The following is a 26,348-nucleotide window of genomic DNA, read 5'->3' on the forward strand; positions in this document are numbered from 1 at the left end:
GTGCCTTGCTCTTTTCTCATACAGGACCCTATTACTTCCCAGCTGCGCCTTCTCGTTTGCCAATAAGGTAAGGGTTGGACTAACCAGTCCCTGGAGGTGTGATGGAGAATCTCTGGGATGGCTCTATGTCACTTAGCATCCTCTGAGAAAGTGCCTGTCTCAGGAAACACTAACAACTGCGTTTAAGGAAAGGGGTTAGGGAGGGAAGGAGGATTTTTTTATCTCTGCCATGTGAGCAAAGTCAATTCTAAAACGTTGGGTTTTTTTTATTTTTGTTTTTGTTTTTTTGTTTGTTTGTTTGTCTTGTCTCTGCAAGAAAAAAAATCCCTGCTAAAATCTCTTTGGTAGAAAAGCCAATAGAATTCATCTAGTAAATAAGATCTCTAACAAAAAAGAAAGGAAGTATTTAGAACAGTGGATCTTTTAAACTTCATGTATGCCTGTAGAAAGTCATCTCATAAAACCAAAACATAGTGAATTTCTTAAATATGAAAATGAGGAATTCAGCAGCCCCATTACTACTGCATGCTGCATCTCCGTAGAGGGAGATGGGGAGAGAAGATTTAAAGGCGTTTCAAGCACTTGATCCTGCAGTGACTGTACTGGATAACTTCCCCACCTTGTACTGTTCTGCCACCTGTACCTTGAAGCAGTGTGGAACAAGCTGCCAGGTTTCCCTTTCTGTACAAGGAAGCTTAGACCTCTGGGAGCCCTGCCACGTAGAAGCACAAAGATGAGCATGGGTGTGGGTTGTCTCTGTCATGAGTTTAGCTCTGTTTAGTGTGCAAAGACATCATGCTGGAATAACTTTACCCAGCATCCAACTTTAAAAAGGGGGTGGGGGGTGGGGTGACAAACAGAAACACAATTAAAATTCTTCCAAAACTGCTTTGGGTAAATTTGGCCAAATATAAACATGGAAATAAAGTGGTCTTACTTTATATGGCCAGAAAGATGTGTGACATTAAAATAAATGACATTTTCTATGCAAATAATATCCTGAACCTGTTCCAATTACTTAGTAGTCTTTTTAAACATTTTTCCAAATATCATCCTATCCCAAGGGCTTCAAAGTGAAAAAAGCTAGTACTCTCATCCCTGCCCTAAAGATGGAGTTAAAGATGAGGTTCAACATGATCAAGAGACTTACCCAAGGTCACACAATCCTTGGCAACATCACTCTACCTATAACCTAGTTTTCCAACTAGGATGCCAGTCTCAGAGGATGGGAGATACTGGATGTCTAATCCTAAGCACACATCACTGCAACCTTTTGCACTTCTGATCTTGTGATGTCTGCTTAAGCAACTGTAGCCTGGTAGTAGTAGAATTGCCTAGTGTAATTTGCAACTGGGGCCCCTGCAGGAGACACCGTAACAGTGGTTCTCAACCTTCCTAATGTTGCTACCCTGTAATACAGTCCCTCATGTTGTGGTGACCCCAATGACAGAATGATTTCATTGCTACTTCATAACTGTAATTTTGTTATGAATCATAATGCAAATACTTGTGTTTTCTGATGGGCTCAGGTGACCCTTTTGAAAAGGTCTTTTGATTCTCCCCTCCCCCCAAATTGGTAGCAACTTACAGTTTGAGAACCACTGCGCTATAAAGATTGGCTATTTGGAGCTGGAGAAATGACTCAGTGGTTAAAAGTAATTGTTGCTATTGCAGAGTTCGATTCCTAGCACCCACATGACACTTCACAACCACCTGTAACTCCAGTTCCAAGGGATCTGATACTCTTTTCTGGCTTCTTTAGGCACCAGGCATGCACACAGTACACACCACAGTACGTGAATGTACATACATACAGAGAAGATACTCATACAAGTCAAATAGTGATAACTGTACAAAGATCTGCTGTTATACCAGGCACTGCAGACTGTATGAATTGTTTTTAATCCCCTTTAGGTCTGCGACTTCAGCAGCCATGAGCTCCGACGCCGAGATGGCCGTTTTCGGGGAGGCTGCTCCTTACCTCCGGAAGTCTGAAAAGGAGCGAATCGAGGCCCAGAATAGGCCTTTTGATGCCAAAACATCTGTCTTTGTGGCGGAGCCCAAAGAATCCTTTGTCAAAGGAACCATTCAGAGCAAAGATGCAGGGAAAGTGACTGTGAAAACGGAAGCAGGAGCGGTGCGTAGGGAGCCCACCATGGTGTACCTGTTAGGTTAGTCACTCACTGACTTGACACCAATAGTTATCTTTCCTGTTTACCAGACCCTGACTGTAAAAGAAGACCAGGTATTCCCCATGAACCCTCCCAAGTATGACAAGATCGAGGACATGGCCATGATGACGCACCTGCACGAGCCCGCTGTGCTGTACAACCTCAAAGAGCGTTACGCAGCCTGGATGATCTACGTGAGTGACCCACAGCGGGGAGTCTTTAGTGTCATCACCATGTGCCCTAAAAGCCGAGACACCAATGTGTCCTAAGTATCTCTCAGTCACTAGAAGTCACGAGCAGAATTACTAGTTATTAAAAGGTTCATTATTGAAACTGTTGCGCCGGGCGTGGTGGCACATGCCTTTAATCCCAGCACTTGGGAGGCAGAGGTAGGCGGATTTCTGAGTTCGAGGCCAGCCTGGTCTACAAAGTGAGTTCCAGGACAGCCAGGGCTATACAGAGAAACCCTGTAAAAAAAAAAAAAAAAAAAAAAAAAAAAAAAAAAGAAAAAGAAAGAAAGAAAGAAAGAAACTGTTAGGCACATATTGTCTTCTCTCCCAAGGGAAGGCCATTGTCCATCTGGCCACAGGCTTTATCACAGTTCTGCAGATTAACCATGCTAACGCCTTTCCTTCCCTTCCTCTCCCTTCCCATCTCTTTCCCTCCCCTCCCTTCTCATTTCTTCCCCTCCCCTCCCTTCTCCCTTCCCTTCTCTGTCAGTTGCTGTTGCAGAATTTTGTCAATGAAGAAAAGATAAACACTCTGAAATATTTAAAAATCGAATTTTTAGGGGTTTAATTTCATCTTTAGGGATTATATCTCCCCACACAATAATACCAGGAGCTCTGTGATTTGGTTCCTTTCATCTGTGGCATCTTTCCAGCATCCCCAGGCAGCCTTGAGTATTCTGCTCCGCTCTTCCCACCCCTGCATTCACACTATGTATTTCCTGGTTATCCGTGTTAACTTCCCCATCTACTGTGCCGACTGGAAATTTCTCAAAGGACTCTTTCTTATTTATGTTTTAGTCTGACATCCTTGCAGGATGCTAGAATATAATATGTATCCAATAAACATCTGAATGTAATATATCTTATATTCATATTTTTATACAGTTTAGCTAGTACTGATATTCAGCTGGCCAATACCCACATGGGGTATACCAGATGTTTATGCTCCATAACCACTTTAATTGGTTAGTGACAGTCCTTAACCAGTTGACAGACAACTTTTAAATTCCTGTGTTTAATCATTATGCATTTATTTGTTCTTTGTCGCTGTATAACTAAAAATACTTCACAGTGTTTCCCAGTACTGCCATATCTACACACTGTCCTACTCACTTTTGAAAGGCTTTTATCATGTTGTCTTAAGATATTCCAAAGTCCCCATCCTTCTCTCACTGTTGAATACATTTATGTTCAAATTTATGTTCTTATAAATTCCAAGTGTCTCAATTCTGCAAAGAAAATATATTCTTGTTCCTTTCAAACAACAACAATAAAAAAATCTCTCATAGTCCACATTTTAAAACAAATAGATAGACATGGTGTTGGTGCTCTTGCTGTGGGAAAACCATGACAAGTTCCAAGGGAAGCAGTAGGAACTCTGAACTGGTCATTGCCCTCAACTGATGTTGCTGCCTGCTAACCAATCAGTTTTCATGCTGATGCCCAGGAGAAATGTACTCACAAGAGTCCTTCTTTTTCTTAAAATCCAACCAAGTGAGTTGCACAGACAAGAAGGACCTTCGGATAGTCATTCTCTCTTTATTTATACAGACCTACTCAGGCCTCTTCTGTGTCACTGTCAACCCTTACAAATGGCTGCCAGTGTACAACCCCGAGGTGGTGGCAGCCTACCGAGGCAAAAAGCGCCAGGAGGCCCCACCCCACATCTTCTCCATCTCTGACAATGCCTACCAATTCATGCTAACAGGTAAGTGGCTTGGCTATTTTCTATGTGCCTAAACTTTTCCCTGAAGACCTGTAAAGAAAGCCTCGAATCAATTGCACCTTTTCCCTCGAGAGAATCCCCTCCCACAGGGACTTGTGTGAGATAATACAGGATGACCAATGAGCTCTCTAATGTTTAGAGGTCAACAAAGATTACTTGCAGTGAGACTTATGAACATAAACAGGCAAGCATCCGTGTGCAGATATACATGTGCACACATAGACACTGCCACACATACAGACTGTTCATGTATGGCAAAAGGCAGGAGAACAAACTTTGCTTTTGCGGTTTTCTCCTTATAATCAGAGATTATGATCAACAGTACACAGGATGCTGCCTTTGCCAAAACCAACCAGTGAGATTTTAAGGCATCTCTGCTACTAGGACATTATACTGTGACACTACCTCTATGGTGTTTTGCTTAGCTAGGTTGATCTTATGTACTTGGAAATGGCTTGGAGAATTCTTTAGGCTGAGAAAGGCATCACAGCTCTTGCTTTTCCTTAAAAGTATGACGAAGCCACGTGTACTGTCAACACTTTCGCCTTCCCACCCTTTACGATTCCTCATGCATCAAAATGTTTCCAATGTCCTAGCATGTATTTGTCCTTTTGCCCACCCTGGATGTGTTACTGATTTAAATTGTCATTAAAATGGGATGGGCAAGCCAAGTCTAGTTTAGATACTGATTTAGCGGTAAAATATTAGAAAGAAAGTCTTACGTCTCAGGAAAACACAGTGTAGTCTCCCTTCTACCAAGGCTTTCAGGCCATTTCTTCATCATAGGATTTTACCCCTTGAATGGAATGTTCTGGGAAGATGTGAGTGGCTGTATTTGGTTTAAATGGGTGTATGTGCACCAACTATGGGGAGAGAAGAGAGGGAAGATATTAGGTCATTGTGCACTAGGCGCTAAGGCTGCTAAACAGAGAAATAGAAATCTCATGCCCTGATTCCTTTCTAGCCATTTACAAGTGGGTTTGAAACAACATTAAGTGCTTGCAATTTCTCTTTGCAGACCGGGAGAATCAGTCAATCCTGATCACGTAAGTAGGGTTTGATGCTTTCTTTTCATGGCTATGGAAGCTGCAAGGTGTGGGGCCGCCTCTGATTGTTTTGATTTAACAGCGGAGAATCCGGGGCTGGGAAGACTGTGAACACGAAGCGTGTCATCCAGTACTTTGCAACAATTGCAGTCACTGGGGACAAGAAGAAGGAGGAGGTGACTTCTGGCAAAATGCAGGTGAGGGTGATTGTCACAGAGTCCAGACTTTGTGTGTGTGTGTGTGTGGGGGGGTTCCTAGCAAGAAATCCCTGAGCCTGATAAGCAAGGTCTGATCTTTCCCTTGCAGGGGACCCTGGAGGATCAAATCATCAGCGCCAACCCCCTGCTGGAGGCCTTTGGGAACGCCAAAACTGTGAGGAACGACAACTCGTCTCGCTTTGTGAGTCTCTTGTACACTGTGATGGCACTGTCCATTGGCCAAAGTCGTGGAAAGTCTCTGATGTAGTCTTTGAATCTTTGTTCACATTATATTCTACTGTGGTTTTCTTTGGCTTATTTTGAAGATCAAAAACCTCTGGCCAGAAGAACATGTGACTCCTTTCTGGATTATTTGATTTTATTATCATTACTACTACTACTGCAAAATACTTTATCTTTATTTTTAATTAATAATAACTGCATATATTTATGGGACACAATGGGATGCTTTAATATATTTATACATCGTGGGATAATTAATCCAAACTAATTAACACAGCATCACCTCATATATTTATATTCATAAATTCTTAAATCCAAGATAAAATCCTTCTACTTGTAAAACAGAAGATAGGTATTTTATTTCGGTTATAAATAGTCTCTGGCTTGGTTTAAAATTAAAGCAGTATTGTTCCAAATGTTTTTGAGCATTTTCAATGATTTGATATTCTTGAAAACCAAGTAGACATATTAGTTTTCCTTTCAAGGGTAAATTCATCAGGATCCACTTTGGCACTACGGGGAAACTGGCGTCCGCTGACATCGAGACCTGTGAGTGTTTCCCCTCCAGCGCCACTCTGTTCTCAGGACTGCGAAAGCTGTCTGACAGTCAGGCCTCCGCACCCTGTCAGCTTTCACAGTTTTCCTGCTTGCGATCTGCTTTCTTCCAGATCTGCTAGAGAAGTCCCGAGTCACCTTCCAGCTTAAGGCGGAAAGAAGCTACCATATATTCTATCAGATTACATCCAACAAGAAGCCAGAGCTGATTGGTAAGGGATGCCATAATTCCTCTCCAAAGTCACCACCCCACGCTAGTCACCACCCCAGCCAGGGCATTGCCCAATCTGACGCACCATGTCTGAATTTTGTCAAGCTTTTTTTTTTTTTAAATGGAAAATGAAAGAAGCTTTTCAGGAGTAATTGAGGGAAATCTTTGTAAGTTTGTTGAAATTCATATTTGTTTATTATAAAGATTCTTAAGAAATCAAAGGAAAGTGAAAAACTAGCTCCAATTTCTACTATGAAGTAACCATTCTGAACACCCACATAAACATCCCATTCACCTTCAATGGGTATATTGTTACATGATGATAAATGCATACAATTTACCCAGTTGGAGTAATGGTCACACTTTTATAATTTATATAAATGTACTGAGTATGTCATGGTTTCATCCATATTAATATGGCTGCACGGTGTTGTGGTAGATTGCATAGTGTTTGACACTAGAGATAGGCAAATTTTACTTCATCATATTCTTTCCCCTTTAAGGCTTCAATTTGGTTCCATTTCTGATTTAAATAGCCACTAAAATAAAGACTATATGATATAAACTTTCCGTCATTCTTTGAAAGTTTCATACATGCTTGGCATTTGTTATGATCATGGTGATGTTTAAAAAATAGTTAATGACAGGGAACACCATGCTGTCATCTTCAAGGTAATTAGTGTCCATCAGTCTTTCACCCACGTATCAAGTAGTTACCTTAGCATCGGTCTGGAAGCCTCTTGCTTTGACGAAGACATGGACTATGTTCATCCTTGCTCTCTTCCATGTACTTAGAGATGCTGCTGATCACCACAAACCCATATGATTACCCGTTTGTCAGCCAGGGGGAGATCAGTGTGGCCAGCATTGATGACCAGGAAGAACTGATGGCCACGGATGTAAGTAGAACACAGAGCGATGTTTAGGATGACTGCACAGGGTCGGAGATATGGTTCACTAAGATAACTATTCAGAGCCTCCAGAAAAATAGCAGAGAGTGGAGGATGTTAAGAAAACACTGGTTCCCCGGGCTCAGACGCTGTCCCTCCACAGGCTATTAAGATTCCACCACCTCAGAGTTTGCAGAGGTCTTGATGAAACTGAGGTGCGACTTTTCAAAATTAATAAGTGTCTGAGGTTTACAATGGTTTCTCCTAAGCTTCTTTTTGACGTGTGAGAAACAAAAAAAACTATAACTTCATTGCTACAATCCTTCTCACGCCCCTGCTAAAGAACCTCCTTCCCTCCAGTAGTTCTGGTGTAATTTCCTCAGCCTGACTAGCTAGTGAGGAATGGGAACATGAGCTGTAAGTAGCAGGTTATAATCTAACAGTTCTCATCTTGATTTTGTTGGCAGAGTGCTATCGACATTTTGGGCTTTACGAATGATGAAAAGGTCTCCATTTATAAGCTCACGGGAGCTGTGATGCATTATGGGAACATGAAGTTCAAGCAGAAGCAGCGGGAGGAGCAGGCTGAGCCAGATGGCACCGAAGGTACCGGCTGCGTCTTCCACCTGACGTCGTGCTTCATTTGAAGCTCACATTCTTAACATGTTCTTCTGAGTTTTCCTAAGAAGGCAAACTCACATTTCAGATCTGAGCTCTATAGAGCACTTAAATAATATGCTATGTAAAGCACAAACATAATTTGGGGTTGTCAAGGTCTTGAACTCGGTAAGAGCATAGGCGAGACTATTAAAAGTATAGTGAAAACTCTGCACAACATGCGTGAAGATAAAGTTGTTGTTGTTGTTTTTGTTTTTTTAAGAAAATGGGTTTCTTTGCACCCTGATACCATTGTTTCTATGCTTTCTTTTAGTTGCTGACAAGGCGGCCTATCTTCAGGGTCTGAACTCTGCTGACCTGCTCAAAGCCCTCTGCTACCCCAGGGTCAAGGTCGGCAACGAGTACGTCACCAAAGGCCAGACTGTCGAGCAGGTAAGCTTGAAATTAATAACCATCATAAAGGGATCAAAGCATTGAACCTTCCTCATGTAATGTTGAGAGTTCTATCTTCATCTTTCAAGGTGACCAATGCGGTGGGTGCCCTGGCCAAGGCCATGTATGAGAAGATGTTCCTGTGGATGGTCACCCGCATCAACCAGCAACTGGACACCAAGCAGCCCCGGCAGTACTTCATCGGGGTCTTGGACATCGCTGGCTTTGAGATCTTTGATGTGAGTTGCAAACTGATTGATGGAACACCTTTATATCTATGACTGTATTACTAAGAAGGAGTCTTGGGGAACTTCCTTGCCACTGTTTGTTACATGAAGATACAAAGGAGATTTTCTTGGCACCTACTAGTCATTTCCTGTGTTAAATGACAAACAACCTACGTAAGGAAGACCTTTCAATTCACTGCAGGATAGAGGGAGTTAGCTTGTGAAAAGGAAAAGGTTCTAAAAATCCCATGGTGCAAAGGAAGCTGATATTAAGTAGCATAGCAGAACTTAGTAACATCTAATATGCTCAGAATATACAGTGCAGAATTCACTGAGAAATACTTAGGGAGATAATAAAGTCTGTAAAAGGCTTAATAATTTAGAATCATCATTAATTAAATGCAATTAACTTTTAATGCTTGTTAATGTAATATCATGAAATAAAATTTTCTATTTGATCATGAGATACATTTCCCTGCTCAGAGCTTTTTAAAAGTTTATGTTCTCTTTTGATTATTACAATAAAACTCGGCTTTAACAGAAAATATAGAAAAGCAAGGAAAAGCACATAATTCTACTAAGTATGTCTAGTTCATTTGACATTTTGGTAGGGTTTCTAGAGCTATAAATGTGCACTCTTTTATCTTAGCGATCTTTTGTGTCCTGTTTATTGTTCCCATTTCACACTAAAGAATAATTACTAGTCACTTGAAATTCCCACCATAATGATATTCCTGCAATAAAAGCTCTGAACCAACTTTTTATGGATTGAGGATTTGGATGAGGCCTCTGGAAGCCATGGGGGCAACTGGAATGTAGAAGGAGATTAAGTAGAAACTCAAGGAAAAAAAATGTATGAATTTAAGCAAATTCAAGCAAAGAGTATTAGTGCTGATTTAAGACATTCTATAAAATGGCAACAAACAGGGACTTCTACATACCTCAAACCTTCCATACTTTTCTGTTTTGTATGGAAAAAAAAAAGAAAGAAAAGAAAAAAGAAAGAAAGAAAAGAAAAAGAAAAAAAAGACTCGTCTGACCAATGATGTTGACACTCATCTGTAAGTTACTTTAAATAAAATGTTCAATTAATTTTAGAGAGAAATAAGCACATGTATTTATTCAGTTCAACAGCCTGGAACAGCTGTGCATCAACTTCACCAACGAGAAACTGCAACAGTTTTTCAACCACCACATGTTCGTGCTGGAGCAGGAAGAGTACAAGAAGGAAGGCATCGAGTGGACCTTCATCGACTTTGGGATGGACCTGGCGGCCTGCATCGAGCTCATCGAGAAGGTATCCACCCCACTCCATTTGTCTGTGGCCCCTTCCCATGAACTTCCCGCTCTTATTTACTCAGCCACTTGGCCTCACCTTCAATCCAGCCAATGGGCATCTTCTCCATCCTGGAAGAGGAGTGTATGTTCCCCAAGGCGACAGACACCTCCTTCAAGAACAAGCTGTATGAGCAGCATCTTGGAAAGTCTGCCAACTTCCAGAAGCCTAAGGTGGTCAAAGGCAAAGCTGAAGCCCACTTCTCCCTCATCCACTATGCGGGCACCGTGGATTACAACATCACTGGCTGGCTGGACAAGAACAAGGACCCCCTGAATGAGACCGTGGTGGGGCTGTACCAGAAGTCTTCAGTGAAAACTCTGGCTTACCTCTTTTCTGGGGCTCAAACTGCTGAAGCAGGTTAGGCTTCCAAACCTTAACTCTCTGTAGTTATTACAATTGAGCTATTAGGTCAAGGCTAAGGAGATATCCTAGACAGAAGGGTGACATGCCAAACCCTGATTCCTTGAGTAGTAGGCTATGCTGTGGATAGAAATTTGTGGTTCACCTCTCTACTGAAAGAGACCTTATCACAATGGCCAGAAAGGAACTTTGAGGCTCTCAACCCCAAAAGGGCCTGGGCTTCTGAAATTCTCTCCTCTTTTTCCCACACGACTGAATGTGAAGCGTCTGGGGGATATTACAGACAATATAGTGGCCAAACTCTGCCTCCAGCATTAACTTCTGCTGCTGATATTTTTAAGTCACTGTGTGCCAAGTCTCAGTGTTGGAAGGCTCGTCTCCTCATGGTTAGATGACTGCTGTTTATATCAACTCCATATAGATAACGAACCACAGAAAAGAAGTGGGTGTAAACTTAGTTAAAAATAAGGTTTCAAGAGGGCCAGTGGGGTAGGAGGAAGTTTCTAGGATGGAGGGAAGTTTGACTTGAGCATCAAGAGCACAGAAATCACTGTGATTTCTGTGACAAGAGAGAGCCCACTGACTGTCTCTGAACAACGTTATTCTTTTCCTTCTTCAGAGGCAAGTAGCGGTGGAGCTGCCAAGAAAGGTGCCAAGAAGAAGGGGTCCTCCTTTCAGACCGTGTCTGCCCTGTTCAGAGTAAGAACAAACTGTAACACCCCAAATTGCTTTAGGAATTTGGCTCTAGAAGTATGAGATCACATTTTCCAGAAGATTCTAGAAAAGGGTTGACCTTTACAACTTTGATTGATTTGTAGTGGGAGAAATTTAAATCACCCAGACACTATCTTATCCCACTTCCCATGCTAAATTGCCATAAGGCGAAGGGAACCTCCTGGGAAACCTTACAGAACACAATGACCCACCATTCATAAACTAGTCAGGTGACAACCCAAAGCCATGTACAGAAGTATTAAGAAAATATCAGTAAGACTAAGGGACCTGGAAGTTGTGGTGTTGCAATCCTGTAATCCCTAGGAGGCAGAAGCAGGAGGTTTGAAGATTTCAAAACAGCCTGGGATACATTTTTGAGAATATTCCAATGACAGCAAGCCCAAACTAAACCCAACCAAGCCAACATCCAAACAAAGAGAAAGATTAATGTAAGCTAGCAACTAACCTACAATCAAGCTAATATACTATTGTTGCTACTGATCCATTCAGTTGTCAACACCAAGTTATAAACTTAATACGTTATAGATGGAGCTGTAAAAAAGCATCCAAGGTTCAAACATGGTACATGATTGCATCTCCTTATTGAAGAAGTAGAGCATAGTAAAAGATAGAGGCATTGTGTAATGCAGTGGTTCTCAACCTTCCTAATGCTGAGACCCTTTAATACAGTTCCTCATGTCGTGGCGACCCCCAACCACAACATTATTTTTGTTGCTATTGTAGTCGTGCTGCTGTTGTGAACCATAATGTAAATATCTGATATGTAAACCCCAAAAGGCTTGCAACCCACAGGCTGAGAGCTACTGATCTAGTAGGTAATCATGTTCATCAGGCTTCCCCACACACATCCATCCCTCCTACCAACAAGAATGCAGACAGATGGACTGAGAAAGAGGCTACAGCCCAGCAGAAGCAAGAAAAGTCTTTTTTTTTTTTTTTTTTTTTTAATGAGAACTGCTTCTCCTGGGCCAAGGCTGGTATCTTAGTCAGTAAAGTACTTGTTTTGCAAGTGTGAGGGTCTGAGTTTAGATTCTCAGGACTCACATAAAAAATCCTGGCATGGTGGTGTGCTCCTATAACCCCACCAATGGTGAGACGGGAGGCAGAGATAAATGGAGCTTCGAAAGATCCCAGGATAGCAAGCTGTGGCCAAAGTTCTAATCCAGTGGGCGACCCTGTCTCAACCACAAGGCGGAAGATACTCAAGGACTGATACCCAAGGATGGCCTAAAGCTGTACAGGAGTGGTGTGCATGTGCACGCATGCATGCGCGCGCATACACACACACACACACACACACACACACACACACACACACGCCACCGAGTTATTTTACAGACCTCACCAATTGCTCTTTCCTCTCATGCTATTCTGACCAAAGTCCTCTGCTCTTACAGGAGAATTTGAACAAGCTGATGACCAACCTCAGGAGCACCCATCCTCATTTCGTGAGGTGCATCATCCCCAATGAAACCAAGACTCCTGGTAAGAGTCTCGAGCGTGACAGCACAGAGCATGGCTGCCACGTCTCCTGTGTTGTATTCCGCTGAGAGATAAACATACATTTGCAGGTGCCATGGAGCATGAACTGGTCCTGCACCAGCTGAGGTGTAACGGGGTGCTGGAGGGCATCCGCATCTGCAGGAAGGGGTTCCCCAGCAGGATCCTCTATGCAGACTTCAAGCAGAGGTCAGCCTTCTCATTATGATCTATCTGTCTTTGATGTTTAGTGTAAGCAGGTTGGATGTAAGCAAAACGATTTAGTGAAAAACATGCCTCTATTTGATTAGTCATAAAAGGAGTGAAGACTTTAAAAAGATACTACATGTTAAGTGCTATATGCAAAATTTCCACTGGATTTACCGAGGTTCACAGATACATTCTCTGGTGTCAGTAATTAGGAGAGCTATCCTTTTCACTACTCGATCTCATTTAACCCCCACCATCACGTAGTTGAGATGAGAAGTAGTATGACCCCATTTTCTGGACAAATGAAGTAGGGTTCAGAGAAATCAAATTATTTGCTTAAAGACAAAACTAATAGGTCACTGGGGTGGCACATTGCACGTAGAGCTACAAATAGGTCACCTTTGTGTTCTGCTTGATTTCAGTTTTCTCTTGCAGGTTGCTTTCCCAGTTCCCCAGAATAAGAGAGGACCTGTCACAGTGACAATTCCTTAGTTACAACTCCCTGATAAGCTGATCTAGAGAGTCAAGAATGACTTCTCAGTGGCAGCTACAGGACACCGGTCTGCTTTAAGTCTAGAGCTGCTTAAGTTGACAGGGAGTAGCGGTGCTTAAGACCCAAGGGCACCCAAGGTTTGCTCTGAGGTCATTAGGATAATTCCCCACATCTAAAATATCATCTATTATATTCCTTAACTTATTTTTTATTATTAAAATATAATCATACCACTTCCCTATTCTCTTTCCTCCCTCTAGTTCCTCCCATGCTCCACCTCCCTTTTTCCTTCTTAAATTCATGGATTATTTTCTAATTAATTAATCCATACTAATTAATTAATTTAATTAATTAACATTAATTAATAGTGCACCTATATTAATTCATTTAAAAAGCAGATTTTTAAAGCAAATTTATCAAGCCATGATAGCATATTATATTGCATAGATCTTCTACTCTTAAATGTGAACAAGATCATGTGATCCTTCCTTGAGGACAGAGTCTAATTAAAAAAAAGAAAAGAACAGGAAGAGTGGGGTCATGCACTCCAGAGGCAGAAGTGGTGGGTCTCTGTGACTTTGAGGCCAGTCTAGTCTACATATTGAGGACGACTAGGACAGCCGTAGCTATATGTATGTACCTTGTCAAAAAAACAAAAAGACTGTAAATATAAAGGAAGCTACAATGGCATGAAAATATATAGCAAATAGGTTGAAAACATGCAAATAATGTTCCTCTGTGAACAAAGAATAATAATTCTTAAAAATCTTTGATTTTTAAAATAACTCATTTAGAGTTTGGCTACTGTTTGTAAATAAAATCTTTACAAACTATACTTACTTTAACAGATACAAAGTGTTAAACGCAAGTGCCATCCCTGAGGGTCAGTACATCGACAGCAAGAAGGCTTCTGAGAAGCTCCTGGGCTCCATTGACATTGACCACACTCAGTATAAGTTTGGTCACACCAAGGTAATCCTCCCGAAATCCAGCTTAATGTTTTTCTGTCCTTTAAGCTTTGTGTGAAGTTTCTGATCTGCAACATTGCCTGCACACAGGTCTTTTTCAAAGCTGGTCTTCTGGGGCTCCTAGAGGAGATGAGAGATGATAAGTTGGCCCAGCTTATTACCCGGACCCAGGCTATGTGCAGAGGCTTCTTGGCAAGAGTGGAGTACCAGAAGATGGTGGAGAGAAGGTATAAAAATTCATAGTTTATTCACATCTTGTGTCTTTAAAAATACACTCAAGGTAGCCAACAGTTAGGACTTGGTTCTGATAAGATTAAAGTAAGAAGGGATAAATAGACTTCTGTAGGAAAGTGGGAGAACCTGAGTTCTGTCACCATGGACTATATCCTGTGTCTGGATGAAAACTGGAGAAGCATCAGGCATGGATTGTTTTTTATCTAACACTGAAAAATACACCAGTGAGTAGGCAGAGATAAAATTTTGTCCTTTTGTTTATTTCTGACGAGGTTTTATTAGATATATCACTAAACGGAGGACCTTACAATGTATAGCAATTTCAAAAAATGGCTTTATATAGTATATAAAACTATTTCTTCAGTTGAATTATTTCTATTATTGAACTATCATAATTTAAAATAGGGTATTTGTGAAGATCTTTCCAAAATAGGATACTACAATGTTATCAAGGGAGTTAACTTCCTGGTAATCTAGTTGAAGAACTAATACGTGACAGAGCCTGATGTCTGGGGACCAGAAATGAGAAGTGTGTTACACATGGCCATATGTGCATCAACACACATGAACAAGTTTGTATGCACACCCAAACAGGTTGCACAATACAACTTTTATCACTTGAAGTTATGCTTATTTTTTCTAACCACTGTCACTATGCTATATTTGAGTAGCTAACTACCTATATATGATAGTCAATAATTTTTAAATAACCTAGATTAGGGCAAATGTAACATTATAAATTAGAACATGACATTCATACAGAGTCAGTATTTTCAACAAGCTCTTTAGATGATCTCAACCATGTCCAAGGTTGAGACACAATGGTATAGAGAAGTTAGTGGTTAAAAGTCCTTGAGCATCACCATGAAATATAACTTTTCTGATCTGCAAGGTTGACTGCAAATAGAGAATAGGGTGGCATGGAAGGGGACCGAAGCTCTGACCCTCACTCCTGAAATTTACACTTACTTCATCATCCACTGTATCTAATTAGCAACCACCTCATTTCAGGGAGTCCATCTTCTGCATCCAGTACAACATCCGCGCCTTCATGAACGTCAAGCACTGGCCCTGGATGAAACTCTTCTTCAAGATCAAGCCCCTGCTGAAGAGCGCAGAGACCGAGAAGGAGATGGCCACCATGAAGGAGGAGTTCCAGAAAACCAAAGATGACCTTGCCAAGTCAGAGGCAAAGAGGAAGGAACTTGAAGAAAAGATGGTGTCTCTGTTGAAAGAAAAAAATGACTTGCAACTCCAAGTTCAGGCTGTAAGCTGGGGCTATACATTGGGTATCACTAATCAAGATGAAATGCTGGTGCTCTGGTCATGATAAGTGAGATGTATCATTGACAAGGGGACACTCATTGTACAGGGAGGGTTAAAGACACCAACTGGACACATTTCTCTCACTGCTCATTAAACACCCACGAAACATGACAATGAGGTAGAACTGTCTGTATTCTTCCAGTCTGCCCAATTTCAGTAGTCGACAGGAATTGTGACTTCTTTTCAGCTTGAAGATCGTCCTCAAAAGTGATTAACACAACCCAAATAATGTAGTAAGAGAAAGATGATGTGGAGAGATTTTTCCTTTCAAATGTCCTTGAACAACATCTTGACATCCGTTGGCTTCACGTTACCACAGAGACAGCAGATGGGTGATGATGTTCTATACCAGATTGCACTGAATTATTGTTAGTTATTGATCTAAAAAATCCATGCCTGTTATTTCTTCCATCTCCATGGACAGTGGCCTTTTGTACCACACCCACAACTCTGTCTTAGCTTCTGAGCCTTCTCCCAGTTTTTATTCCATCAAACTTACTAATTACTTACTTCTGGGCCAACCATCTTAGAAATCCTTCCATTGACCTGGAAATATAATTTACAGGACTAGCTTTCATTTGGGTTAAACTGACTTGGTAATATATATGTATATACATATGTATATTCTTATAAGATTGGTCTCTGCTGTTAAGTTGGGGCAGTATGATAAACTCCTTCAGACTCACAGAAGGGGACTTCTTTCTGCTTCCTTCAAATCTGCACCCAATTATTACTTCCTATTCTCCTCAGATCCTATTCACTCAGGTGAATTTATGACATGGGACACACCGCAGTCTCTTAGGCATTCAAAGGATGGTGGCAGAGGATCATAAGCATATATATGTATATAGATATCATATGTAAAAGTGTATCATATATATCATCTGCATAAGTATATCATATATCTATATACATCATTTGTAAAGGAAAACCATCCTCCAGTACCACAGAGAATAATATTTCAGCACCTGTAGCATCTTGCAGTTTCCTTGAACAAATGCACCTCCATCTGCCTCCTGCTGTTTTCCCTGTAAGATGATTTCTACACACTTCATTCCTGCCCATTTCACAAGGGTCAGCTTGAAAACTAATTTCATGAATGCATCAGGGAACCAATGCATTTGATTTTCCAATATTATGAGTTATGTTTTAAATTAATGGCAACCTTTGAGAGATGGGTGTTCTAATCTATTACAAAACACATTGTCATAAAGGAGAGAAAACAACATAGTTTGTTCCCCCCCCCATAGGCAAATAGCATTGTACATAGTAGGTGGTTTATGAAATAAACAAAAGTAAGAAACTCAGTAGACCAACTCAAGAAGGCTAAACTCTTACTATGACAATATATTTTATTCTTTCTCCCTAATTTTGATTATATTGCCAACTCCAGGAAGCTGAAGGCTTGGCTGATGCAGAGGAACGATGCGACCAGCTGATCAAAACCAAAATCCAGCTCGAGGCCAAAATCAAAGAGGTGACCGAGAGAGCCGAGGACGAGGAGGAGATCAACGCAGAGCTCACGGCCAAGAAGAGGAAACTGGAGGACGAGTGCTCAGAGCTGAAGAAGGACATAGATGACCTTGAGCTGACACTGGCCAAGGTTGAGAAGGAGAAGCATGCCACAGAGAACAAGGTATGAGATGTCTGCTGCAAGGGAAGCTTATGACTGATTTTAATGAAGAAGTAAGACATAAAACCAAAGCTATTAAGACCTAACGTTTAATGCAAAGCACGTTTGCTTCCCAAGGTGAAAAACCTGACAGAGGAGATGGCAGGCCTGGACGAAACCATCGCCAAGCTGACCAAGGAGAAGAAGGCCCTCCAGGAGGCCCACCAGCAGACCCTGGATGACCTGCAGGCAGAGGAGGACAAAGTCAACACCCTGACCAAAGCCAAAATCAAGCTGGAACAGCAAGTGGATGATGTAAGTTGTGCATTACCAAGGGAATGATTTCCTTCTAAAGGAGATGATACATTTCTTCTGACTCAAACACTACATTAATCTAGCTTGAAGGGTCCTTGGAGCAAGAAAAGAAACTTCGCATGGACCTAGAAAGAGCCAAGAGAAAACTTGAGGGCGACTTGAAGTTAGCCCAGGAGTCCATCATGGACATTGAAAATGAGAAACAGCAGCTTGATGAAAGGCTCAAAAAGTAAGCAGTAAAGAACAGCTCAGGGCTTTGCTTCCAGTTGGTCACAAATGGAATTTCTACACTGTGTTTCTTTTCTTTAAGGAAAGAGTTTGAAATGAGCAACCTGCAGAGCAAGATCGAGGATGAGCAGGCCATCGGCATTCAGTTGCAGAAGAAGATCAAGGAGTTGCAGGTAAGTCCATGGCTTCTATCTGTCTAATTCGTCATGAAAAGACCCAAGAAGCTGAGTTGGTCTTTTCCACCACCCCCAGGCCCGCATTGAGGAGCTGGAGGAGGAAATTGAGGCAGAGAGGGCCTCCAGGGCCAAAGCAGAGAAGCAGCGCTCAGACCTCTCCCGGGAACTGGAGGAGATCAGCGAGAGGCTGGAAGAAGCTGGCGGGGCCACTTCAGCCCAGATCGAGATGAACAAGAAGAGAGAGGCCGAGTTCCAGAAAATGCGCAGGGACCTGGAGGAGGCCACGCTGCAGCATGAAGCCACAGCAGCCACCCTGAGGAAGAAGCACGCGGACAGCGTGGCTGAGCTCGGGGAGCAGATCGACAACCTGCAGCGGGTGAAGCAGAAGCTGGAGAAGGAGAAGAGCGAGATGAAGATGGAGATTGATGATCTTGCCAGTAATGTAGAGACAGTGTCTAAGGCCAAGGTACATGTTTGAAAAATGGATATTAATGACACTAATCCATATGGATACATCAGTTTGCACAGGGCACTTTCTAGACATTAAGTCATTTTCAGGAGTACAGAAAGGTGACCAGAGAAATGATACTATTTTTTAGTATTTCCATTTTACATATGAAGACATGGGATTCAAAGAAGCCAAGCACAGGAGTCCATCACTCCTTATTGATGTCACTTGATAAGTGACATAACGCAGTCACCTGTGCTCTTCAAATTAGGGTTGCTCATATTTTGTATTGTATGACAATGTTCTAGCACATGTCAAAGGAGTGAAGCATTTTTAATTTCGTAGAGAATAGATCATATAATTCTTACAGAATCATAAAATCAGAGTCTGATCTTCAAATTTTCATTACTATAGCATCCAGCTTCATAATTTCTCTTCAGTAAAAGGGAAGACATCATCTAGATTATATTAAACATAGGATAATTTGATTTATTTGTTTGAAGAAGTATGTTTTCCTTTGTAGGAAAACTAGCTGCAGCAAAGGCTATTCATTCTCTCTGAGCTTTGTCATCTCTCTCTCTCTCCATCTCTCTTGCCCTCCCTCTCTCTCTCTGTCTCTGTCTCTCTGTCTGTCTCTGTCTCTGTCTCTGTCTCTCTCTCTCCCTTTCTCAGGGAAACCTCGAGAAGATGTGCCGCACCCTGGAGGACCAGGTGAGCGAGCTGAAGTCAAAGGAGGAGGAACAGCAGCGCCTGATCAACGACCTGACAACCCAGAGAGGACGCCTGCAGACCGAATCCGGTAATCCTCCCTCTTCAATGCTGTCTGAGCATAGAGATGAGGTAGTTAAGAATAAATGAGCTGCTGATGTGAGCATCTAATATAAGCGACTAAGAACACCGGTGATTCACCAGAAGGCCGAGGCTCAGCCTACGTCCAAGTCATGACTAGTGCAAGCTCTGATCCAGAAAGGCCTTGAGGATTTATCCACAGAGGAGGTTCTGGAATCAGGAGACATTCCAGCGTGATCCCAGGGTTTCTGTCTCAGCTCACATCTTTTGTTGTTGCCATCTCCAATTTTGCAGCACAGGGGATGAAACTCAGGGCCTCTCACATGCTAAGCGAATAGTCTGCTTGAAGTTGTGCCCCCAGCCCTTCGGGTCCTCTTGTTTATGCCAGTGTGAACTAAATCTCTGAATGAGGCAAGGCACAGGCCCATCTTTCAAATGTCCCTGGAGAGTCCTCAAGATGACTCACTGGGCAACACCTCACAAGCCTGCAGTGCTGAGTTCAAACTCTAGAAGCCATAGAAAGTGGGAGAAGAGAACTCCAAAGAGTTGTCGCCTTTCACACGAATACTGTAGCAATCACACACATACACACACACACACACACACACACACACACACACACATCTGTGGAAGCAGACCTTTTAGATCCTCATTTTGACAGTCAACACTAGATTTTGCATAATGTCATATAAATAAGATTTTACTACGAGGAGAGAAAAAGGGATGTACACTGTATTTATTCCTCTGGGTTGATATGCAAGCTTTATTAGAAAACGTAGAGATTTTTGCACAAGAGCTCGAAATTGTCAGTAGACAATTTTAGACAATTTAATCATCTGAACTCTCAATTTGGGGTGCTGAGAGTTAAATTTGCTTCTAAAATGGGTTTCAGAGTTTGTTCTTTACTTAGAGAACAGTAGCACTGTTTCTTCTGTTTCCCAGGTGAATTTTCCAGGCAGCTTGATGAGAAGGAAGCACTGGTATCTCAGTTATCAAGGGGGAAGCAAGCCTTCACTCAACAGATTGAGGAGTTAAAGAGGCAGCTCGAAGAGGAAGTAAAGGTGATTATTAATCTAAGACTGATGGATGTAGTTTGTTTCACAAGTTGACTCTGGAAAGAGCCAGTTCCACCATTGTTAAGGGGACTAAGTAAATATCTAGTACAATGAAGGTGTGAACATCTCCTTAGGCCAAGAACGCGCTGGCCCACGCCCTTCAGTCCTCCCGCCATGACTGTGACCTGCTGAGGGAACAGTACGAGGAGGAACAGGAATCTAAGGCTGAGCTGCAGAGGGCGCTGTCCAAGGCCAACAGCGAGGTGGCCCAGTGGAGGACGAAATATGAGACGGATGCCATCCAGCGCACGGAGGAGCTGGAGGAGGCCAAGTATGTGCACATTTGGGAAAGGATGTGCAGAAAACTTTACATATCCATGCCACATCATTGTGCACTAGCTTCTGTCTTCTACACTATCATAATAACCCCCAAATAAAATGAACATATCCCTGACCTGCTGACTTAAAATCCAGTTAAGGTAACAACTAATTGTTAATTCTAGAGCCTGCTGCTCTTTGCCAAATGTCCCAAGCTCATTGCTACCTCTGCACTGGCTGCTCCATCTGCACACAATAGTTCTTGTTGATCTCCCACTAGTTCACTCTGTCTTCTTAGCAAGACCTTTCCTAAATAGCTAGAGTTCTCACCCACAAATCACCGCATTTTATTACTCTTCACTGCATTCATATGTGAAGGGTGTTCTTAAGCAACTTCAGACTTGACTTTTGTTGATTTCTCTCACTTGTCTGAACTTCATGAAGCAGGCAACATTCGTCTTGTTCAGCTCTGTGTATTCATGACGTCTAGTTCTAAGAGGACGCTAGTGAATCTTGTTGAGTGAATGAATAATATCAATATGAAGTTTTCGATACTCTTCAATGTGGTGATAGTTCATATCTTTAATACGGTTTCTTCTTCCTAAAACTTTATGTAATCTTCAAGGAAGAAGCTAGCACAGCGTTTGCAGGCGGCTGAGGAGCACGTAGAAGCTGTGAATGCCAAGTGTGCTTCCCTGGAGAAGACAAAGCAGCGGCTGCAGAATGAGGTGGAGGACCTCATGCTGGATGTGGAGAGGACCAATGCAGCCTGTGCTGCCCTGGACAAGAAGCAGAGAAACTTCGACAAGGTGATTCCCGCTGCATCCTCGCTCTGCTTGGCACACCTTTCTCCATCACCCACAGCAGCTCACTGCTCTCGTTTTCCCAGATCCTGGCAGAGTGGAAGCAGAAGTATGAGGAAACCCACGCTGAGCTGGAGGCATCTCAGAAGGAGGCCCGCTCCCTGGGCACTGAGCTCTTCAAGATGAAGAATGCCTACGAGGAGTCGCTGGATCAGCTAGAAACCCTGAAGCGAGAGAATAAGAACTTACAGCGTAAGGCCCTTTCTCATGCCTAGGAAGAATGCTTGCTCTTCTATGCCATGCTTTGACCTCGCCCTTAACTTTTTTTCACCCTATTGACAGAGGAGATTTCTGACCTCACGGAACAGATTGCAGAAGGAGGAAAGCGCATCCACGAACTGGAGAAAATAAAGAAACAAGTCGAACAAGAGAAGTGTGAACTTCAGGCTGCTCTAGAAGAAGCAGAGGTACAGGCTGCATGCATGGTTAACCAACTTATAGAGCAAGAATTAAGTCCACCTACAGGGCATGGAAACAGGCACAGCACACAGTCATCTGTGTGTAGTAACACTGCAGCATGCTTGTTCCTTCTTTGCTAATGTCGCCTCTCGATGTCCTTAAGGCATCTCTGGAGCACGAGGAGGGAAAGATCCTGCGCATCCAGCTGGAGCTGAACCAAGTCAAGTCTGAGATTGACAGGAAGATTGCGGAGAAGGACGAGGAAATCGACCAGCTGAAGAGAAACCACATTAGGGTCGTGGAGTCCATGCAGAGTACCCTGGACGCCGAGATCAGGAGCAGGAACGACGCCATCAGAATCAAGAAGAAGATGGAGGGAGACCTGAACGAGATGGAAATCCAGCTGAACCACTCCAACCGCATGGCTGCCGAGGCCCTGAGAAACTACAGGAACACACAAGGCATCCTCAAGGTAGGTGGCACCAAGAGGTGGTCCCAGATGAGCGGTGTGACCCGGCCTGTGGATACAGTGTCTCAATGATGGTTCATTACACAGGACACTCAGCTGCACCTGGACGATGCTCTCCGGGGCCAGGAGGACCTGAAGGAGCAGCTGGCCATGGTGGAGCGCAGGGCCAACCTGCTGCAGGCTGAGATCGAGGAGCTGCGGGCCACGCTGGAGCAGACTGAGAGGAGCAGGAAGATTGCAGAGCAGGAGCTGCTGGATGCCAGTGAGCGCGTGCAGCTCCTCCACACCCAGGTGGGCTTTTGCACAAACACCTCCCGGCAGTAAATGCTTAAGCATCTCAGAACATAACAGCTTGTACTTTTTTAACATAACAGCCAGATTTTGACTTTTGCCATTTTCTACTGGGTTTCTGAATGAGAAATCTCTCACTGTTTTATGTTAGCAATTGTTTTTGATTCTCTTCAAGACCATTTTGTGGGTGACCAACACTCTACTGTGTCAGTATATCTAGTCATTTTTATTGTCAACACTGACATTTTTATTGTGAAGAAATGTCATGCTACAAACATCTGTTGCAATTTTATTTATGTGCATGGACAGTCTGGTAAATGAAAACTATGAAATCATAAAGCTATTTCACTTCTAATGCATGTCAAAGTGCTGACTCTCAGCATCTCTAATTTTTCCCTTCATAATTGTGATATATAACAAAATTCTTAAATGTTGAGAAAAATTTTTTTACTTACAAATTTTTATCTTATGATTTTCAAGAAATAACTACTACTAAGTACTTTGATAGCATAAAAAAGTGTAACACTCATTTCTAACCAGAACACGAGCCTCATCAACACCAAGAAGAAGCTGGAGACAGACATTTCCCAAATCCAGGGAGAGATGGAAGACATCGTCCAGGAAGCCCGCAATGCAGAAGAGAAGGCCAAGAAAGCCATCACTGACGTGAGTAGAGTCACATTTCTGCACTCAGTGAGCAGTGGGAACTACTGATTTCAAGAGCTTTCTTGTTTTCCTAATAAGGCCGCCATGATGGCGGAGGAGCTGAAGAAGGAGCAGGACACCAGCGCCCACCTGGAGCGGATGAAGAAGAACATGGAGCAGACGGTGAAGGACCTGCAGCTGCGTCTGGACGAGGCTGAGCAGCTGGCGCTGAAGGGCGGCAAGAAGCAGATCCAGAAACTGGAGGCCAGGGTGGGTGTCCCTGTGTTTGTACATGTCTGTAGGTTTCCAATGCTGCATTGGACCATATTTCTTCAGAGCCTTCCTTTTTGTAGGTGCGTGAACTGGAGGGTGAGGTGGAGAGTGAGCAGAAGCGGAATGTGGAGGCCGTCAAAGGCCTGCGCAAACACGAGAGGCGAGTGAAGGAGCTTACTTACCAGGTAGGCAGTGGTCCTTCGCAGCTAAGCCACCTCCAGCTGCATATGAGACACTCACAGTGATAGCGTGCCCTATGGTTCTTATAATCTTGCAGACAGAAGAAGACCGAAAAAATATTCTCAGGCTTCAGGATTTGGTGGATAAACTCCAGGCAAAAGTGAAATCTTACAAGAGACAAGCTGAGGAGGCTGTGAGTATCTTTAGGATGGAGAACAGTCAAGTCCTTGAATTGGGAAAAGCTACTAAATAATTCACTGTGTTACCACAGTTAGTAAAGAAACTATTCTACAGATTCTGTACATCAGAGCTTTGTACATCTTATTGCTTCTCACATATTGTCTCTAGTATCAATAGCCTGCTTTTCAGGGGAAATCTCAGCTTACAAAGAAACCGCAAAAAGAATTAAAAGCGGAGATTATTCAGGCGGTCCTTCCAGGCTGTGGCAGGACAAAGTAATACAGAGATAAGATACATAAGCAGAAATCCCCAGACACCTAGCTGTTAACAAGCAAACTTAAAAATAACTCTTGGGCACTGGGGAGATGGCTCAGCAGTTAAGAATGCTGGCTACTCTTCCCCAGGGACCTGAGTTCAATTCCCAGCATCCACAACCATCTATGCCTCCAGGTCCAGATATCTGACACTCTCTTTTGCCCTCCATAGGTACCAGTCAAACAAGTGGTTCGCAGACATACATCCAGACAAAATATCTGCACACATAAAATATAGAATAAATGTAAAAAAATAACTCAGGCTAAAATGGAAACTGGAAAAGTGTGATTAGCAGATTGTTATTTATTATAAACAGTAATAAAAGGAAGGTGTGACTTTTACAGGTATATGGAATGCAGCCAAAATTGTTTAGAGGATTAATAATGCCTGTAAGCCAATGGCTTTAGAGGCTTTTTAGTATGAATCAAAATTAAAAATAAATGAATACATTTATATCTAATTTAGAAATTAATACCCATAATGCAAGGAAGCAAGAAAAGAAATGAATCAGTTACAGAATATTATTTTGTAACATGACATTTTAGTAATACCTGATAACTTCAGGAGAATTAATGAAGCAAATATAATATAGCTAGTTTAATGAAAAAAATTAGAGACAGACAAATAGCACCAAAGGAATATAAAGGGAGACAGGCCTTGCACGTAGAGCAGTGTTTTTAGTGTAATGTGTAAAGCAGTTCAAAGAGCTGAAGTCACAAAGACTCTGATCTTTTGTTTTTCCCAGGAGGATGTGAGTTACCAAGCTGGGCTAAAAACTTACTTCAGGATTACTGTTGAAAAGGACCCAGGTCCAGATAGGTCTGTCAAAATTTCAAGGAACAGATAATCCCCAGCTATGCAAGCAGTTCAAGAGCATGGGAAAGAGGCAAAGCCTTCCAATTCACGTTACAAAGCTCGCATAGCCCTCATACCAAAACGGGTCCAAGGGAGGGCAGGGGAAAGAAGTGAGGGCAGCCTTACCCAGGACTGCAGTCACGGCAGGGACACACTGCTAAACACTGGAACCCTTACTTATCCCAAGGGCTTGTCTATCAGTGAGGAGATAGGCTTAAATCCTACAAGGTGAAGATGTCTTATTCGAGAATCTGTCAATACAATTGTTACATCAAAAGTGGAGGAAATAATCATTTTACATCAAAATAATCTATGATCAAATTCAATGGACATTTTCATGTTTTATATGATTATGAAATCATGCTTACTATGATGACATGCTTACTATGATGACAGTTAACTGTCATCACCTAAAAGCAAGCATTAACCACCTGCCCCCCCCCTTTTTAATATTCTTGCTTCTTTGGTCTTTTTTTTTTCTCCTTTTGCTTTATTCATGGCATATATCCATTCAGATAATCTGGTTGTTGGGGATGGAGAGATGGTTCAGCCATTAAGAGTACTGTGCCTCTTCAGAGGATCTGCGTTTGGTTCCCAGCACCCACTCCAGGCAGCTAACAACAACATTCAACTGTAGCTCCAGGCACTCCAGCACCCTCTTCTGTTCATCAAGAGGGTCTGCATACACAAATGCATACCTACATGCATGCATACATACATACACACACACACACACAGACACAGTCAAATAAGATTCTTCCAAAACGACATTTTGTTTGCAAAATTTGTGATGTGACAATTTTGAGACACCAGTCCCTAATCATAAGACAGTTTCAGTGGTAAGCAAGAATCTTGGAAAGGGTAAGATTTTACTTCTCTATGCATACCAAGCGCGGTTTCTGCCGGTCTACAGAGCTTAGAAAGATCCCAGCACAGGTTTAACAGAATTCCATTCTTATTCTCAGGAGGAGCAATCCAACACAAATCTATCCAAGTTCCGCAAGATCCAGCACGAGCTGGAGGAAGCCGAGGAGCGGGCTGACATCGCCGAGTCCCAGGTCAACAAGCTGCGGGTGAAGAGTCGCGAGGTTCACACCAAAATCATAAGCGAAGAGTAAGGCAGTCCCGATGCTGTGGAGTGACTGAAGCGAGGCACAAAATGTGAAGCCTTTGGTCATTACCCCTGTGTGATCTTATTCCATCCTGTTGTAAGGAAATAAAGAGTCCAAGTTCCTTTGCAAGCGATC

At 42.5% G+C, this 26,348-nt stretch overlaps 1 protein-coding gene across 1 annotated transcript; it reads left to right on the forward strand.

The window, feature by feature from the left end:
• LOC110331068 (myosin-2) lies at positions 1-26,348 on the forward strand. Its single transcript, XM_029545995.1, has 39 exons — positions 1-67; positions 1,915-2,137; positions 2,222-2,365; positions 3,953-4,109; positions 5,146-5,173; positions 5,256-5,370; positions 5,480-5,572; positions 6,099-6,162; positions 6,282-6,380; positions 7,175-7,278; positions 7,737-7,875; positions 8,201-8,319; positions 8,409-8,558; positions 9,673-9,843; positions 9,933-10,242; positions 10,865-10,944; positions 12,378-12,465; positions 12,552-12,669; positions 14,011-14,134; positions 14,221-14,357; positions 15,376-15,631; positions 17,084-17,326; positions 17,441-17,617; positions 17,701-17,846; positions 17,928-18,018; positions 18,098-18,487; positions 19,142-19,268; positions 20,201-20,319; positions 20,448-20,644; positions 21,257-21,440; positions 21,521-21,686; positions 21,777-21,901; positions 22,057-22,365; positions 22,450-22,653; positions 23,194-23,319; positions 23,398-23,568; positions 23,652-23,756; positions 23,849-23,944; positions 26,067-26,348. Exons 2-39 carry the CDS (start codon positions 1,934-1,936, stop codon positions 26,217-26,219), a joined length of 5,829 nt encoding a protein of 1,942 aa, XP_029401855.1. The 5' UTR covers positions 1-67; positions 1,915-1,933; the 3' UTR covers positions 26,220-26,348.

Source organism: Mus pahari, chromosome 14 (assembly GCF_900095145.1).
Source record: "Mus pahari chromosome 14, PAHARI_EIJ_v1.1, whole genome shotgun sequence".
Lineage (NCBI taxonomy): Eukaryota > Metazoa > Chordata > Mammalia > Rodentia > Muridae > Mus > Mus pahari.

Excerpts from the sequence above, each read along its gene's own strand:
- LOC110331068 (XM_029545995.1), top strand. The coding sequence starts at position 1,934 with ATGAGCTCCGACGCCGAGATGGCCGTTTTCGGGGAGGCTGCTCCTTAC. Across the intron at positions 8,320-8,408 it reads AAGGCCAGACTGTCGAGCAG|GTGACCAATGCGGTGGGTGC; the intron begins GTAAGCTTGAAA and ends TCATCTTTCAAG. Across the intron at positions 14,358-15,375 it reads CAGAAGATGGTGGAGAGAAG|GGAGTCCATCTTCTGCATCC; the intron begins GTATAAAAATTC and ends ACCTCATTTCAG.